The sequence below is a fragment of the Gouania willdenowi genome, chromosome 12 (assembly GCF_900634775.1).
Source record: "Gouania willdenowi chromosome 12, fGouWil2.1, whole genome shotgun sequence".
Classification (NCBI taxonomy): domain Eukaryota; kingdom Metazoa; phylum Chordata; class Actinopteri; order Blenniiformes; family Gobiesocidae; genus Gouania; species Gouania willdenowi.
Window position 1 is genome coordinate 27885283 of NC_041055.1, and position 19284 is coordinate 27904566.

Sequence of the window (19284 nt, forward strand, 5' to 3'; positions counted from 1 at the left end):
CCTACACTCTTATTAGGAACACACTCACGTTTCCCTTTTCAAATTTATTGACGTTGTTCTTGCTCAAGATCATAAGCCTGTCCCCCGTGTCTCCATGGTCACCGATAAGATTCAGGAAAACGCTGGCATCTGTACCACTACCACTGATATTTCCAGTACAGATGGTTACGCAATACTTAAGCACTATTGAAGAATAAAGAAAAGGACAGACAGTATCAGACTTGAATTGGCTACATTCAGAAAGGACAGTGTCTTTCATCTTGAAGATGTTTTCAGAGAGATTCTTACGTGGCAATGGTTCGTTGATTAAAGCTCCCATAGCTGGAAGCTCTCTGATGATTTCATTGTCATCTTCATTGATGTCCAGCCAGCGGTTACATTCAAATTTGTACTTCTCCGTGGTCAGGGTCTTTAGTAACGTCACCTGCGGGGAGTGACAGTCTCGACATGAACCTCAGTGTGCTGATGAGACACCAAACAAGTTAATTATCTATCTTCACTGTTAAGGAGTTTAAAGTCTTAGAAAGGAGATTCTCTTTGGAGTAAATGTTAATCATGCTGCTTTGAGTCCAAAGATGTGGGTTAAAATTCCAGTCCTGAACCAACAGAATGGCGTGTGGTTGTTTTAGTGTTTTAGTTCTTTAAATGTAAAAAATGCATTTAAGGTAAGATTTAGTTTCTTGGTTGAGTAGAAGAGAGAATGTTGTTCATTGCCTGTTTTAGTATATGAGGCCTGAAATGAACTGATTACCTGTGGAAACTGTTCTGCTTCACTTTACCCTAATGCTAGGATTGTCTGTAGCACTTTAAACATTGATTAACAATGGTTTATAAGGATGCAAGGAATAACTGAGATTTACTGAGATACTTAAGTAAAACTAACAGCCTCCGTTGTCTCCATTTCGGTGAAAACAAACAATAGAAGGATAGAAGAAGGAAGCTAGCCTTGCTAGCAACAAAGGCCGGGAACTTTTTTCTTTATCAAGAATTATGTCATGTTCATGAAAATGTCAACATTTCATTTGAAAAAAACCTCACATTTTTGTAATCAGTCTTGTTTCTCTCAAACCTCTGTCAGCTGATACAAACATGCCTCAAAGGTATCTTTTCTTTTAGCTAATAATGACTCACATTTTGCTCTAATAGTCTTCTCATATCTTTGCGCTATGAGATAATTATTGTTGTAATTGGTGCGGTTTAAATAAAGTTGAATTGAATATTTAACATCCATGTGACTAATGCACAACCTGGTCAAGAGTTGACAATTCAAGTGGATATACCTTTCCTAAATGCCAGCCAGAGAATGGATGCCTCTTCTCGTGCCAGATCCTCAACTTGTGGACTTTTCCTATGTCTGGCATCTCAATCTGCATTTATGCAAACAGAAAAATATAAAAAAGATTATTGTGCTCCGTGAGCCTCATTCTGATAAAGAGCAGGTGGAAGATGTACTGCTATTGTCACAGGCTCACCATGAATTTATCAATCTGGGCTTGTTCAAAACTGTCTGATTTGCTTTCCAGCTTGAACTCATCTGACTTTCCCTTTTCCCCATAGACCTGCACAAAGACTTGGGCATCTGTGCCTGCTCCCTTCACATCTGACGTCCAAACCCACAGTGACCACGGGTACCCTGTGTGACAGAAAGGTAGAATATTCAAGAAGGAAGGAAGGTTACAGTATCATTAGCTTTTGCAGCGTTTCAAAGTAGGTCCTTCACTTTTCTGTTTTTTCTGCCTGAGCGAAACCATCTCGTACAACTCCCTCTCGACCAGTCCATCTCCCTCATTTTCATCCAACCAACTCCCACACGGAAACGTCTGCTCAATTCCCGTGAATGGACAGTACACCACCACCTAGAAGGATAACAGATGAGGAATTATTGCACCGTTGAACACCCTCAGATAATAATGAGAAAAACCAGCTTACCTTTTCACAGTACCAGCCTGCACCAACAGCTCCATTATCATGCCCGATGGTCACCCTGCTGAGAGGGCTAATCAGCTCACATATCTCCACATTAAAAATGTCGATGAGCCCACGTTCAAAAGTACCGCCCTCGAGGAAAATTTTGCCACTGTTTTTATTGCCCTTGGCGCCATGCATGACTAAGTGGATCTTAGAATTGGTGCCTGCTCCTCTGATGTTTCCAGTCATCACTTGGACATTGTACACAACTCCTACAGGACAAAACGTAAGGTGGAAAGAAGAGCCCTATTTACAAAAGCGTTAAAAACTAATGGAAGAAAAGAAGAAATGCTTTTATTTTGAAAAGGGGATGTTTGACTTTTAGCTTGAAGCTGGTCCCAGGACGATTTTACATTCTGCTCGCCAGCCGCAGCGCCACGGTATCAAGGCCCACACAGGTGCTGTTCACCCGATAGCCAGCCCAAGGAAATCTTTGAGTGAAAGGTTTTCAGCCAATCAGCGACTTGCACCCCACATGTGGACTCTTAAGCCCGCCCACAGGCTGCATCGTCACCAGTAAGTTGCTGTCCTCATGCTGCACTTCGCACAGGTATGCATATAGCTCGCTTGGTGGGCGTAGCAAAATCACACTCCTGTACAATTGGGACACTCTATGCACCCTATAGGTGCACATTGGCTTATTTTAACTGGCCCATCCAGTTTTCTGGGGGCCAACCCACAATTAAGATTCTGGCGCCGCTACTGCTGCTCACATTGCATGAAGGGGCGGTTCAGTAGGACTAGGACTATGACTCGAATTGTGCAAGGCATAATCGTAATGTACGTTTAATTACCTTTGAAACGATATATCACACGACTTTAGTGTACACAACAACAAAAACAACTTGAACAAAGTGAGTGGCATTTTTAGGCCGGTAGCACGGCCTAAAAATGGCCAAAAGCACATGGCCCTTGTTTGCCCACCAGTAGATCCCCTTGATGGTAGAAACTTCTGTTGTGATGAGTGATCAACACTTCTTGAGTATATTTAAGCCAATCAGATCTCTGCTTTAAAAAGGAAGTGAGTGAACACTTTATTCATACATTGGGTTTGTAAACCCCGCCCCCTAAGGTTCTGGGTTGTTTCATAAGACCTTCTAATCATGAACGATTCTGGTACATCTCCCCAGAACAAACAAAACAGATATTACCAGAGAACATTCTTAGATCCAGGGGTTCCTTTGGTAGAACTGTGTCAATCATACTGTATAGTCCTCACCCATTGGCTGCGTGGATCCAACCAACACATCTTTTTGTATTTTGCCATCGCCATCATCTAAGGCGAACCAGCGATAAACAGGGAATTCATACACTTCTTTGTTTCCCATGTCATCTATCAGCACCTGTGGACATTATTAGAGTGTATTATAGTACTTGCATCTGCTGGTGAAGTTAATACATTCAGGTTCTGGTGATCCGTGCCTTATCTAGGAACCATCCAGCTGACGATCCTCGGTTATTGTGGCCGATGGTAATTTTCCTCAGCTTTCCAAGGTTTGGACTGTCGATTGTAAACTTGTCTTCTTGGGCACGTTCAAAGTTGTCTTTGTCACTGTCCAGTCTTTTCTCCCCTGTAGTAAAGAAACACATTCAAAACACAGAGGATAGTAGCTATTAGCGCAAATTAACTACAGTACATATGTAAATTTAAATGGGTTTCTTGTCTTATGTTAATTATTGACAAGTATAAACCAATAATTAGTTCAGTCCTTACCTGTATCTCCAAATTCTCCGAAGATTGTTAAAAATACATCAGCGTCTGTTCCACTTCCCTTTATGTCAGCCGTGAACACACTCACAATATATTTATTTGCTGAAAAAGAAACCAGATAAAATATTAGATCAATACAGTGAAAGTTAATAGCTTTCATTGTTTTGTTTGAAATGACGTATTAAAGTTAAAAGAAAATATTTTGTATTAAAGGTAAAAGGAAGTAAAAAATTAAGAAATCAAATTAAAAAAATTAAAGATTTTTTTTTTTTCCTTTAAAGAACATTATATTTACATATATAGAAGGTGATCATTTTTCTTTAAAAAGCCTTATCTACTTCACATAAAAGACCAAATTCACATTTTGAAGTTGGTCAAAATGTAACATTTTTTTTTGTTTAAAAACTCTGCTTTTAAATTTGATATTAATCAACTTAACAAACTCCATGTAGGTCAATCTGTCAGTGTGTGACAAGGTTCTTAAATTTAAAAAAAAAACATTTGCTTATACTAAAATCTATAACTTAAATTAACTGCACTGTTTTTTGTTGACAATAGTTTTTCACCGACAGATTAGCACCAAATGCAAAGCAGGAACACTTGAACTGTGACATTTATTCACCTGAAAACTAGGCAGAAATGTTCTAAAGACTCAAATATTATTCTGCCATTTGCTATCCTCAAAGCAGATGTTTAGCAGTTTCTTAGAGTTTACTCATATTAGTTAAAAAATAAATAAAAAACCATGATCTAGTTTAGTTTAGTTTATTAGCTTATTATTTCATGACAATCCCCTTTTACAATAAAAGGAGCAGCTTTAGCCTTTGCGGCAAATTTTCAGCTGTAGTCCCCGGCCATTTGTGAATGGGCAACCTAAAGTGCATAATTAAAAAATGTAAATACAATAAATTACATGAGGACAGGTGGTTTGGAGTTACGGGCACATCTGTGTGAATGGGACGAGGTGTTTAATGAGCCGATCAGAAGTCGGTACATTCAAATAGCAGTTAAATAGTACAAAATCATTACAAATTTCTTCAACAAAAATTATTTTAAAATTACCTCGTTGACCAAAACAAAAAAAAACCTTATTATTATAGTCTGACCACTCCCCCACATTGCCATGTTACCCCGTCTTTACCTTCAATGCTCTGCTTGATCGACTCCAGACGCCTGAACATTGTATCTCATTACAAAACAGAGCTGGTCTGCTTTACATGTGGACTACACTGAAGGATATAGTTACAACTCAAAGTAGTGGTAAGATCAGCAGCAACTGAGCCACTGGGAATACACACGGCTTTAATAATGTCAGGGTTCTATAGTTTAAAAACCTGCAATTCCAACCCCTACATTATTCTGTCCCTTGGCCTTGTTCTACTGTACGTAACCAAGAGGATGTATGTGTAACTGTGACCTACATTTGGTGACATCCATGGGGTTCATGCTTCCCAGCAGGTCTCTGACTATGAGGGTGTCTCCCAGCTCGCGGCTCAGCCAGTTGCTGCAGGTGAAGTAGAAGCGCAGATGTGGTCGGTTCATGTCTGTTACCATCACCCTGTCCAGGTACCAGCTGGCGTTCATCCCAGTGTTGTCGTGTTCAATCCTGTGGAATTTGACACATTTATACAACATTCCTGGCAATGTTTTATCCCCACACAGCAAATATCGTTGTCTTCCAGTTTATTTCTTGACATTAGCTAAACTGCAAAACATATTCAAAAATATTATTAGTTGTAAGCGCCACCTTTAATGTAGCTATCTGAAATCTGTTGGCTCTAGGAGACATCACCTTTAAAACGCAGAGGTGTAATGAGTACTGATATATCCTACTCAAATAGAAGTACTGTCACTTCATTGAAATTGTATTCAAGTACATGTAAGTCATACATAAAATACTCAAGTACAAGTAAAAAAGTAGCTCAATTAAATATAGTGCTCAAAGTAAGTTTATTTTTGGTAATAAATCTTGCCACGGTTCCCTTGCATACAGTAAACATAAAAAGGAAGAGACTAAATCTTGCACAAATTTGGAACTTCATTTGTTTTCCACTAAGGAATCTGTATAAAATAAAATAACACCAATAAATTCAATTCAAAATCAAAAAAAAATATCAGGCTCTAAGTATAGCTACATTTATGAACTCTAAAGCCAAGAAAATAACTGTCACTCAATGGTGTTTTTTGCACGGTGCATTACGTTTAATCTGATTGGTTTGGTATGATGTGATGCATTTGTTTGTTGTCTGGTCATTTAATTTTTTTTTTTGTAGTTTCACAGTGTCCTTTTTAAGCTAAACAATAATTTACTCAGTAACGGTTGGGTGTAGAAATTTAACTAATTACTTATTATTAAATTATTTTAAAATGTACTTAAGTACAAGTAAAATGACTGGTTTTGAAATAACGTGAGTACTTGTAAAAACACTTCTTCACCTCTGTTAACTGTTACTATAATGTGCTGCTTCTTTTTGGCTGTTTTTCTTTGAACTTTTTTACAGTCTGGAAAAAGCCAGCAAATTGGATCAATGTGTGGTCAAGTAGCTGTAGAGGTTACATACCAACATGACAGCTGAGAAAACACTGATCACTCCAGGTGGGAGTTCACAACAAACCAGACGACATGTTTAAGACAGAGATTCTTCGATTCTTCTGACGTATTGAAATGTATTCACATGTAAATACTGTATGTGGGTCTTTAAAAAGCCTTTCCCTTCTCCTGTCACTCTGTAATACTGTGATATATCTGCCTCAGAGGGTTCAACAGTAATTCCTAACAACAGCTGAGGCCTAACCTCCTGTCGTCATTAGATGAGATACTTTGTTGGCCTCCAGTGTAGCTGGAATGATTGAGAAATGGGAACATATACTGGGAAATATCAAAGATCAGAGCCTTTATTCAAGGTTTCTGGGACAGTGAGAATGCTCTAATAGAGGTTTGCAACTGTTTTCAGCCCGCGACCTCTAAAATAAAGGTCCCAGAGACCGGGGACCCCCACTGTACCTGAATGTGATTGAACACAGACATGAAAACTGAGGAACAGTCATGTGGAGACAGGGCCATATATAAGGGGGAATAAAGGGGAGATCTTTTTGGGGTCCATCCATAAAGTCAGGAAAATTATGGTCCATTGTTCTATGAATCTGTGATAACCACATTTATTTATTGATCGGAATAATATCCACTGTTATCCAGGAAGTTTATTATTTGTGCCATACTATCATCTTAAAAATATAAATCCTTGTTTTAATCGGAAATGAAATTAGTTAAAAGTGCCCAAAAATGGTGGAAAAGGTGGTGAAATTGGATTTTAAAAACCACAGAAATTGGTTAAAAGTTGCAAATTAGAGTGGCCAAAAACAGACAGAAAAAGTGGTAAATGGGGATCTATTGGCTTAAAAGTGGTAAAAAGTGGTGGGGTTGGGGTAATGTAAAAAGTAGAACAATTAGTTTAAACTGGCAAATAGCAGGCATGACGTACTGTGACTGTGGTTAAATTGGCAGCAAAAAAAGCATGAATCATGGTGAAAATAGGTTAAAAGTAACAATGATGGGTCAATGTATGCAACATTAGGTGGGAAAAGGGGTGGGCATCGTTTGTAAGTGCAGACAATGTCTTGAAAGTGGAAAAAGTGTGCAGGAAAGGCATTGAAATTTGATGGAGAAGAGACAGAAATGGGAGAAATTTAGCAAAAATGCATCAAAAGGAGCAAAAATATGGCAAGAAAAAGTGATGAAAATAGGTTGAAATATGGTAAGTTTGGTGTAGTTGCAGAAAAAGGTTAAAAAGAAGCAAAAATTGGCTCAAATTGATCAAAAATATTCTTAGTTTCTTGAGGGCAACTGATAACCCCTGCTCTAGTGTACCTCAGTTTCTTTAGGGGTCCCACGTAGTGAGTTTTAATCCGAAAAACATCAGTTTTGTTCTTCTCGAATGCAGACCGGCTTCTGAAATGAGGAAATATATTAGTACCTTGTGATGGATGCTTCAAAAAGACATGGTGTAGAATAGAAAATAGTTCAGACAGACAAAGAAAGCAAACTGTTCTCTCCTGGCTGATGAGGTACCCTGGTGGTCCCGTGGCATGGCAGGGCTATAATCTGACACTTCCCTTTACAGACCAGACCTGTCAGCAATCAGACACCCCTCTTTCTCTTTAACAAAGAACACCAGCCTTTGTGTTTGACCCACATCTCCATCAGCTCTCCTTTGCCTCCAATATTCACCCCCATAACAAAGCCTCCCATAATTAAAGTGCACAGAGTTATGCTGCCATAAAATTCTAGGATTGACCCACGGTTGGTCACACACGACTTACTTCTCCTTGTTCTGGTGTAAAATAAAATCACCTGCATGACGGACATGAATTGAGCAGAAGGCAAACACACAGCAAACTTTGGAATTCATGTAATGTGATATAATTACACTGAATGTCCAAAGAGATGCATTTCTACAAGTAATCGGATTTGATTTGTTTCATTTTGCAACCCTGCTGTTCCTGTATCGTATCATAAAAAATAACGGTAACACTGTACTTGAAATTTTATACATAAAGGCTGACATTACGCTGTCATTATTATGATATGAGACCATGTCATTAGCATGAATAAGGGGTCACAAAGACTGTCATTAAGTGTTGTTTGTTAAATTATGACACCTTTGGAGCTATGTTGGCATTTGTTGGGTAAGTTGAGGGGACTGGAGCATGGCACTGGCAACAAGACATCATCCTGGTGTTCTTACTATCCCTTGTTATTACACAGATTAAAAAGATTTTGAAAGATATGAAAAAGGAAAACTCTTGAGTCATTGGCTCTGGGTTGTTTGAGTAGTGGTCTCCCATCCATGTACTGGCCAATTGTGTGGTCCTTTCAGGATGGTCCTTAGCCATAAGTGCTATTTGTAAAAACTTGAGAGTCTTCCTTGGGAAAGGATAGAGGAGGGAACAAGGAAGGGGCAGGAATACGTAAATCAGAAATTTGCATGATTGTGAGATGTTTAGGTTTGGAAGGATGGGTAAGGGTTTGTTTTAAATTTGACCTCTGTAATTCATAAATTTGAGGTTCATAATGGAAGGTACGGGGGAGGGGATGAACATTTTATTGAATGGTTGAAATTGTACATAGAGGTGGGATGGTTAGGTTTAGGGAAAGGAATTAGGGCAAAAGTAATAAATAACATTCATTTTAATTTTTAAAGTAAGTCCCAAGTAGTTCATAGAAAATGGGGGTGGTTTTCAAAGTCTAAAACATGTCAAATGTAAAGTTAAAATTATCGAAGAACACTGTTCCTAAGAGCTTTGTTGTTTGTCGTTCGCTAAATTATGACACCTTTGGAGCTATGTTGGCATTTTTTGGGTTAAGGTTAGAGTTTGGGGTTAGGGTAACAAAGGGTTAGGGGTTAGAGTTAGCGGTTAGGTAACGAAAGGTTAGGGTTAGTGGTTAGGGTTAGGTTAATAAAGGGTTAGAGTTAAGGGTTTGGCTAATGAAGGGTTAGGGGTTAGGCTAACAAACGGTTAGGGTTAAGGGTTTGGGTAAAGAAGGGTTAGCATAACAAACGACACTTAATGATAGCCTTCTTGACACCTTATTCATGCTAATGACAGGTAACGTCAGCCTTAAGTATACAACTTCCAGTAAAGTGTTACCATAACACTTGAAGTTGGTTATGACACAATACAGGCAGGACATAAAATATATAGGAGTAAGGTGGAACTCCTTATCATACTGTACTATTTATTAATGACAGACATTATTATCATAATTCTAATGCTTTTATAATCTCAAAAAAGCTGCAGGAATCAGACCTACTGAATACAGTTTCTGCAGTGGATGAACTGGTGTGGATGACATGGTTTCCAGTTGCTGACAATAAGTTGGTATATTCTAGACGCTGCACAGGTTAAAGCTGTCAATCATTATGTGCAGGAGGATAAATGAGAAGATCCCCTGAGAGTCATTCGATCATCCACACAAATGACATCGTGGTCTTCTTTCATTTGATATGAAATGGAAAAGAAGACCGGCCATGTCAAGCAGTAGTTGCCCCTTACTCCAGATATTCTGTGTCCAACACTTTTTTTATGCTGTATACAGAGAGATTCCTGCATGGGAGTTTTGTGCAGATTCATGAATCCATCTCAGTTTGAGTTTATCATATCAAGAAATCTCTCTCATACAGAGTTATTACGTCTGCAATGCAACCCAACATGAAGACAGAAGCAAAAACCACCCGGTTTTTCTCCAGGTTGATTAGAAAATACCTCTTTTCTGTGCTGAAAGATCAAAGAGAAATAGAGATGGTCAATGGTTAATATTGTACATGCAGAATGCTCAAAAAGAAGGACAACAAAAAGGAAATATAAGAGATTTGAAATATTTGTTTTGAAACAGGGAAAAAGGCAATATACCTTTCCTATCAAATGTATGATTTTTAGTGCCTTTTCTGAATTTTTATGGCTTCTTTTAAAAAAATTCATTTTTTTAAATTCACCTTGTTTCATTTTCTGTTGTTTCACACATTAAATCAGTGTTTTAGTATATTTTAAAAATTCTACATTAAAAAAGTTACAATAAAAACATTTATTTAAATAAATTTTTTTGAAAAACAAAATTAAAAATAATTTCATTTTACATTTTTGAAATAAAAAAATAACAAATATTTTATTTATCTAAAAAAAAAATAATTTTAGAGGAAAAAAGTGTCTGAAATAAAAAATTAATAAAAAAAAATGTCGTTATACCTTTTCCAAACAAACTAACCTCAACCTTAAAAAAGTTTTTTAATTTAGGAATCAGACCTGAATCTAATTTCCCTGGGTTACATAGTGAACTTATCTGAACTCACTTGCTCGCCAGGTGAACCTTGGGTGTGACCCCAAAGTCTCCAAACAGGGTAACAAACACATTAGCATCGGTGCCGGCTCCCTTCACATCGCCTGTAACGGTGACTACTTCGTACACTGAAAAAGAAAAAAAAAGAAATAAAACATGATCTGTGATAAAATACATGTCTGAAGTGTTAAATTAACAATCAGCTGAAGGATCAAAGGGACAAAAGGACAAAGGCCAACAATCTATAAACACTAGGGAGCGTTGTGTTTCTTCCATGCATTGTTTGCCAGTGGAATTCAATGCGGCGAATCGACTGAGAATCCATGTCTGGCATGATACACCTGCCGAGCCTCTCTCACATTTCACCGATGTGTCTGGGCTCAGCCAATGAATGGATCAAAAGTTAAACAGGAAGGAATCTGTGATGCCTCATGAAAAAACCCCTAACCCTAACTCTACAGCTGAGATATCCAGCTGTTTAGTGATCTAAATTGGGCCTGTGCATGTTTCTCACAAGACCTAAAGGAGCATAGGAAGGATTTGAGAAAGAAATCAACATTCATTTTAAGTTTTTTTTAATGCTAATGGGTGATGAAGCGCTCAAAACCAAAGAGAATTCGCCAACACACATTTCTACCTATTGCCTTGAACAGATTGTGTGATACAGTGTGTACTGCTGTTCTGGGCGTGAATTTGATGCTGGTGCGCGTTCTCGACAGCTTGAAAATAAACTGGAAATAAAGAAGAGAGAGACGAAGACGGTTTGGAGACTGAAAGAAGACAAGCACAGTGGACTAAGATACTCTTTGGTTCCACAGATTTACGCAGAGGCATGTGGACAGGTCTTGCAGTAAACAGTCACATGAACGGCGAGTAAATAAATAACCGTGTCACGGTTGGAGCGCATATTAGGCCGCATTTTCTCGTCCAAGACCGACCCAACGGTGAAAACATAATTAACCCTAACCCATAATTTGTTTTAGTGGTAAGCAATTAACAAACAACTGTTATCACTGCTGTCACTGTTACACAGTTTAAATATCTAAATGTCTTTCCGATGCGACCCGTTCGGCGCCGTCGGATCCCGGTCCTCTAGTATCAGCTGTAAACAGTTGATGCGCACCCCCGCGGCGGCTTGGCTGATGGCTGCATAACTAACCATAAGGTGTCACTATGGAGTCTGATTTCTAGATCCTGCCCTATGCTAGTTTAACTATGTTTTTACTTTATTATTTATTTATTATTACCTTCATGTATTTTTTATTCATGTATGTTCATAAACATGCACTGTCCCAATCAAATAAATAAATCAATCAATTATCTTAGGGCAGGGGTTTGAAACCAGAGGGTCAAATGAGCAAAGCTCTTAACCTAAGTGTCAATGATTCCAGCAAGTTCTTTTTGTCATCTTTTTGAATAACTTGTTCAGGTTTAATTTATTCAAATTAACTTTTTTTTAGAAAATTTACTTTGATATTTGGTCTTTCTTTTGATCAAAGTCAATTTTCTTTAAAAAATTAAACCTGAACAGATAAAAAGAACTTGCTGGAATTACTACACAGAAGTCAAGGAAACATCAAAGCAATCAGCAGACGCCCGTAAGGGAGATCAAAGTCAATTTCCTGCTAAACAGTTGTCTGAATAAGTGAAACCTTAACAGACTAAGAGTGTCAAGCTCTTTTTAGGTCAGGGGGGCCAAATATGGACCAGTTTGATCTCAAGTGGGCAACAGATTTTAGGTGGGAAAAATGAGTCATTTCAACATTATTGTGCCCTTGTTTGCACTTCAACGTATCAATGTTACGTAAACTACATAAAACACAGACAATTTCCATGCAAAAAAGATATCAGTCCCTGCGGGAATTGAGGAAAATTGCAGTAAAACTAAGATTTATTTGCTGCAAATGTCATGTAGTTTCATTTAATTTGTGTATTTGAGATATTATTTTGTCATTTACACAGTGATACATGTTTTCTGTGTTGGGTTTAGCACATGTGGCCGAACCCGTACTGCTACACTGATTGTTTAATGCAGAGAAACAATTTAATTTCTGTAAAGTAATATTCTTCTGTTTCATGGAGAATATTTGTGAGTAATATCTTGCATTTTCCATGTACTTCAAGATATTGTGCTTGGCAGCTATTTTGGTCAAGCCTCTCTTGCAAAATGCATTTTTAAACTCAATGGGACAACGTGGTGAGATACAGTTTTAAATCAATGAAATCTGCGTCAGGGTCAGCCAGGGCTCACCCAGAGTTGCTAGCCTGTGTGTGTGATGCAATCTAACAGACCGCTAAGGGAGACAATGCTCGTCCTGTCTTTGAGGTGTGAGAACACTAAGTTTCTCACAGTTTAGTTGCATAAGTTGTGGTCAAAGAAGAACATGTGGTCATTGAAGTTTCCTTTAGTTTCATTTTTATTTCCTGCAAGTACAAGGTCAATGTTTGGTTTGTGTGTAAATGTTAACTGAAGATTTAAATGTGCATTTCTGCTGATGCTTTTTAATGCGTAAAAAACTGACAAAGAGCTGATTAGTCATGATTAGCTCCAGCAGGTTTGTGTGAAACTCAATAGTCCCTCTGCATTACTGTAACTGAACCCTTTTTGTTTTGAGATGATAAAACAGTGATGAGAACTTGATGCTTTTGGAGCTTTAAGTTAAAACTGGCCTGTATTATTTAATAAGAACCAAACAATAGCAGCTCCAGAATTAAAGACGGTAGAGTCCATTATTCCATGTACAGTATATATTGAAATGTACGTAAAATACAAACAAATTAACACAGAATAACTAGTTTGAACTAAGGCTAGGCAATATATCGAGATTCAAGATGTATTGAGTTTTCTATTTTGGCGATATAGAAAATGATAATATTGCTTATATTCAGATATGTTTTCTTATTTTGTATTGTTTTAGGAGTCGCTGCTTTTGCTACTTTTCAGAACACCATGAAAAGTACATGTTAGATGGATTATTGAGTGTGTTCTAACCCAGACTTTCCCCTGAATAAGCCACACTACAGAACTCACTCACACGTGCTGTCCCTTACAGGAGAAAAAGCCAAAAGTTGCACATATTGTGCAGCTGTTTGTTCATAAATGTACCTGTGTGGCATTTTTCATCAGAAAATTTTACCCAGAATTGTCTTTCTGTTGAGACTTTATTTGAATTAAAAAATATTGAGCTTTATATCGTATATCGCCATTTTGAGAAAAAATATCGAGATATCAGTTTTGGTCAATATCGCCCAGCTCTTGTTTAACATTTGAATCTAATTTGTTAGGGTTTAATTTATTCAGACAGATTTTTTTCAACTGTGCTTTCCTTATGAAAGAACATGTAGGGATACATCAAAGCAATCACTAGATGCCCCTGAGGAAGACTGACAGTTGGCAGTCAAAAAAAGTTTGTCTGAATAAATTAAACCTTAACATATTGTTTCAAAGAAGAAGACAAAATGAACTTGCTGGAATTATTAACATTTGAGTCTATTGCAGGGAAACTTTAGTACCAGAAGAAAACCTATACAGTATATCAGGAGAACATGCAAACACCAAACAGAAAAGTCACACAGAGTGCATGTGATGGGGTTCCTATCTGCTGACAAACTTAGCTGTACGATGTTGTGTTTTTTAACAGTTTAAAGCACTTTATGCTGTGATGCTTTGTATCAGAATTTCTTGACTGGCTTGCTCTCTTGAATTAAGAAACTCTTTCTGGCTATTAGGGCTGGGCAATATATAGGGATTCAAGATATATCCAGTTATCTATTTTGACGAAATAGGATATGACGCCTATATCGAGATATATCTATATTTTTTTAATGAATGTGCCTGTGTGACATTTTTCATCATCGTAAGACTTTATTGAGTTAAAATATTGAGATTAATATTGAATATTGCCAATTTGAGAAATAGTATTGAGATATGAGTTTTGGTCCATATTGCCCAGCCCTACTGTGTATTATCACACAAATCCAAACCATCTCATGTCATTTCCTGATTATCAGTCTCTGATGTCTCCCCTGCAATGGTTTTCCTAAAGTCGAGGTCTTAGTTTGACCTTCTCCCCACACTGTGTCCTAAAGGTTACCTTATATGGACCTTACCTTTCTTTTTGTAGTACTCGTCTTCATATCCATCAGAAGAGTCTGTGTGGTAGTTCAGCAGCTCGTTCTGGTAAATGGCGGCGTAGTCCACCTGTTTGTTCTTGGACTTTTTCCCCTTTTTCTTTTTATCTTCATCGCTGTCCGCAGACCCCTTCTTCGCCTTCTTCTTTTTCTTCTTCTTCGAGTCTTCCTCTTCCTCCTGTTCGTCCATTAAAGGCTCCCCGTCATCGTCATTGTGGGACTTCTTCTTTTTCTTCTCTTTTTTATCCTTGGACCCCATCTCCTTCTCCTGATCCACTCCTTCTGGAGAAGATTTCTTCTTCTTCTTCTTCTTCTCTTCCTCTTTTACTTTCTCGGATTTATGTTTTTTGGGTTTTGGCGTTGGTTCGTTGTTGTTCGGCTCAGCTTCTTCATCTTTGCGTTGAATCACTGCATCATCTCTTGGCTTCTTTCTCTTTTTCTCTTTCAGTGGAGCCTCCTGACTCTCAGAGACGTTTGAACTCTTGACTCGTTTATTTTGACTAACATCTCCGTCAGAGTTTTCTTCCTTTAGTTCAGTCTCACTTTCCTCCACCTCGTCATCAACCTCCTCAGTTTCGTCTGAAGCTGTGGATTTTTTCTCTTTCGACGGCATCTTTTATTCATCCACTTCCCTGGCCTTTAGTTTCGTAAGTGCTGCCTTCAGCTGTTAATGGTGGAAGTCTAGATAATTCATTTGACCCTATGCTGATGAGAGCCAGTTGCACTCTGGAGGTTTGTGCTATATGCTGATGATGAACCCAATGCAAAGGATGCAAGGATGCAGTGAGTGGCTCATGCCTGAGCTGTGTGTGTGTTATATGGTCATACCAACGACACGCAGCAGTACTCATGAAAAATTACTGTCACCTCAACACTCACGTGACCCAGGGGGGAGAAAGCCCCGTGAAAAAAGAGCCTTGCTCAGAGAACTTATCCCCTCTGCTGCGGCACGCTCCATTATTGATGGTGTCGGGATCGCTTTACCTTTACCCTGCTGTCGCACCCCCAGACAGACAGACAGACAGACAGACAGACAGACAGACAGCTCGACCCTTATGACAACCTCATATAGGGATTTAGGCTTGCAGTAGGGTCATTCCATGTCATTTCACCAATGGTCCCCGCACTTCGATCCAGTAAGAAATGACTTATAAACTGTAATTGATAATGAGACTCTCATGTAAAGGATTTTCAATATCCGCGAGTGGTGAAATAACCCATAGTTGGGGTCCAAAATAAAAATGAAGAAGTTGCATAAACAACATTTGTTTCATATCCCAAGAAGGAGTAACCTTTACACTATAAATTAAAACAGATCTTACATTCCCACATTTAGTTGTGGGTTAATGAAACTATAAAAAAAAAAAGCATTTTGTCAGATTTCAAGAGAGTGTCACCATACGCAGAGTTTGCGGGTCAAGAGTTTTCATTCGAAAAAATATGCAATTCTTAATATAATGTACATAATATACAAATATTTTAAGTGCCATAAAACACAGTGACTACAAAATATACATGAATTCATTGGTTGTTCTTTTAAACAATACTAGTCTAAGTTTTCAGTGTAATGGTCCCAAACTTTTAAGACTTTAGGTTGGTTCTTCTTCTGTTGCGCAATTGTTCTTCATTTAAACTCTCGACTCCAAGGTTAAAAATGCACTGCATTAAGGTCTAACCCATTCAAACAAGTCAAATAAGTTTGGTCCAACTATTAGCTTTTTTCACTATACATTTTCTTTTTGAACCATGGGAGTAATTACCCACAAATCATTGGGAGAACATTCAAGCTCCACATAGTAAAAAAATTTTGCATCCTAAAAATACTAAGAGACAGAACTGCTAATCATTCCATCGCAGTGCTGCAGTCAAGGAAAATACAAGTGTAAAAAAAAATCCATACAAGTTTATTTACAAACCACATGACAAGTATAAAGAATGATCCAGAGTTGTGTGTATAAGCACTGTGTTTCAAATCTGATCCGTTCAACAATCAAACCAGTTCCTCTGTTTTCCATTCTAGACTCAGGGTGGGATTGTACAACACTTTATTTTAGAGGTTAAGCCAAACAATTCTTGGTCTTCTTCTCATTGTCTGAACGTGTCATATAAATACAAAAATGAGCAGAATGTTGTTTAGGTAAAACAGAAAGAGGACAATGGGGAAAAAAACACGACATTCCAATAGTTCTATGCACAATGCTTATTAGAGTGCAAAATAAATGCTTAAATCAGCAATTCTCAACTGGTGGGTTGGGAACCAAAAGTGGATCATGAACTTGTACTGGGACAGCTGGTCAAAAATAAATAAATACTGAATGTCTCTCATGTTGGAATTGTCTTTTAATTTGAAAGAAAGTTTCATTTTGACTGGCATGCTATGAAATGCATGTTGCACAGGAAAATATATATGCTTTAAAAACAGATTATATATATATGAAAAACTAAATTTGGTTGGTTGAATTAAAAAAATAAATAATAATAAAAAGTGGGGTTGGGATTTAATAACCGTGGCAAAATGTGGGTCCCAGGGTGAGAAACATGTTGAGAACCCCTGGCTTTAAATCACAGAGAAGTATTAAAATGGGGGCAGGCAGTCATTTTCATTCCCAATCCTATTGTAGGCTCTTTGATTAGAGCATTGAAGGTTTCACATGTGCATTCACCTCTTCATAAAAAACAGTTCGCATAGCAATATACTTATACTACAAGCACGGTGAGATTCTTCTTTGTCGGATGCTTAAGTGTAAACATTTCTGTGATGTTTAAAGCAGGCACACAGAAAGCCAAATACAGAGTAAAGTCATGCAGAGCATCACATGGTTATGATGAGTGAGGAGGAAACTAACAATATCAGGTTGTGTGGATAGTATGCAAAGCATTGCAATGTTGGACAGAGGGGTCCGATACCTCATAAGGCAATATGGCTTAAGACATGAATGACAGCAAGACGCTGGGTCGCTCAACAAGTTTCGAGGGACGAACAAAGTCTCAAATTGTACACAAAGTGGGCCGTTCCGTTAGAATGTTCACCCTGTCAGGTAGGAAACAGATTATAAAAGTAGACAATCAAATGGTACAGTGTTCTCGTTTTTTTTTTTTTTTTTAATCTTTGAATAACAAGGTCTAGCCAACACAAAGGCTGTGTTCGAAACAACAACATACAACGTACTACTCATACTAAGTCTGACAACGTCAGAATTAGTATGCAGTGCGTTCACATTAGAAAAGATGAAAAGATTGAGTATGTGAGAAATACCCAGATGTATACATACTATATGGGAGGGGTGTCAAACTTATTTTAATTCAGGGGCCAAATACGGAGAAGCTTGATCAAGTGAGCCACAGATTTTATACAGGAAAACGGGTAATTTCAATTTTATTGTGCCCCAGTTTGCGCTTCTAAGTATACATAAAATACTAAATATGTAGGAAATCGACAATATCCAAGTGATAAGTGACAGATATCAGTCCCAACAGGATCTTCACTTTAAATTTCCTAGATTTTGTGACCAATTTCTATTAAATTAAGGGAAATGTTATGTCATAATTTGAGGAAAATTGAAAGATTTAGTAAAAATTTACAGTTTTTTTTACACAGTTTAACATTAAAAATGACTGCCATCATGCAATATAAGAATCGGAAAAACTATTGTTGTCTTTCATTTACACAATGATCCATGTTTTTTCTATCATTTCTACTTTCTCGAGTGGGTGGAATTAGATGCTCCAAAGGGCCGGATTTGGCCCCCAGGCCATGAATTTGACACATGTGCAGGGTGGGCATACTAACTCAACCGCGCCGTGATGCATTGTTAACGGAATCTAAAATCGCCCTGTGACCGGCTTCAAGCTAAATATCAAACATCCTCTTTTCAAAATAAAAGCATCTCTTCTTGTCTTCCATTAGTTTTTTTTAACACTTTTGTAAAAAGGGCTCTTGTTTTGAAGTTAACCAGAAGATTTGTCAGTAGCACAATTGAGGGTCTCCGAAAATCTCTGAAATGGTAAAATGGTAAATGGACTTGATTTATAGAGCGCTTTATCCCCACACTGAAGCAGTCTCAAAGCGCTTTACATATCAGCTCATTCACCCAATCACTCTCACATTCACACACCAGTGGGACAGGACTGCCATGCAAGGCGCTAGTCGACCACTGGGAGCAACTTTGGGTTCAGTGTCTTGCCCAAGGACACTTCGACACATAGTCAGGTACTGGGATCAAACCCTCAACCTCTCGATCAGAAGACGACCCACTACCACCTGAGCCACGGTCGCCCTAATTCAGAAATGTCTGAATTAAATGTGTTTCTGTGAGTTTTATGGCTCAAATGTGCACATGTTGATATTCTGCTTGGTCACTTTCTCACTTAAAATGTTTTCAGAAAGTTTAAAGGTGGAGAATCAACAGATATTTAGCCTCAGTGTGATTCAAGTTTTTGTCATTCTAGGTTCCAAATGCATCTTCAGTGGGAACACTCATCATTCTAATCATACTTATAGTATATAGTAGACAGTATATACTCATTGAGTTTGTAGTGCATAGTATGGAGTGTGTCATTTCGAACACAGCCAAACATTTAAAGCTGCCACACCCACAGAGTGTCCATCAGACACCAAAGAAGAAGAAGAAGAAAAGGG

General features: G+C 37.9%; 1 protein-coding gene across 1 annotated transcript in view; it reads right to left on the reverse strand.

Moving 5' to 3' along the window:
* The window catches only part of loxhd1a (lipoxygenase homology PLAT domains 1a), a 39199-nt gene extending 23857 nt beyond the window's left edge, over nucleotides 1-15342 (reverse strand). Inside the window, exons 1-14 of the mRNA XM_028463475.1 lie at nucleotides 14625-15342; nucleotides 10528-10642; nucleotides 9944-9955; nucleotides 7548-7628; nucleotides 5101-5285; nucleotides 3683-3781; nucleotides 3391-3539; nucleotides 3188-3311; nucleotides 1930-2180; nucleotides 1721-1856; nucleotides 1473-1633; nucleotides 1281-1367; nucleotides 289-424; nucleotides 29-183 (exon numbers count right to left, since the gene is read on the reverse strand). Coding sequence (XP_028319276.1) covers nucleotides 29-183; nucleotides 289-424; nucleotides 1281-1367; nucleotides 1473-1633; nucleotides 1721-1856; nucleotides 1930-2180; nucleotides 3188-3311; nucleotides 3391-3539; nucleotides 3683-3781; nucleotides 5101-5285; nucleotides 7548-7628; nucleotides 9944-9955; nucleotides 10528-10642; nucleotides 14625-15258 — 2325 coding nt within the window. The 5' untranslated portion in view covers nucleotides 15259-15342. The remainder of the gene's footprint in view (nucleotides 1-28; nucleotides 184-288; nucleotides 425-1280; nucleotides 1368-1472; nucleotides 1634-1720; nucleotides 1857-1929; nucleotides 2181-3187; nucleotides 3312-3390; nucleotides 3540-3682; nucleotides 3782-5100; nucleotides 5286-7547; nucleotides 7629-9943; nucleotides 9956-10527; nucleotides 10643-14624) is intronic.
* Nucleotides 15343-19284: the final 3942 nt, after the last annotated feature.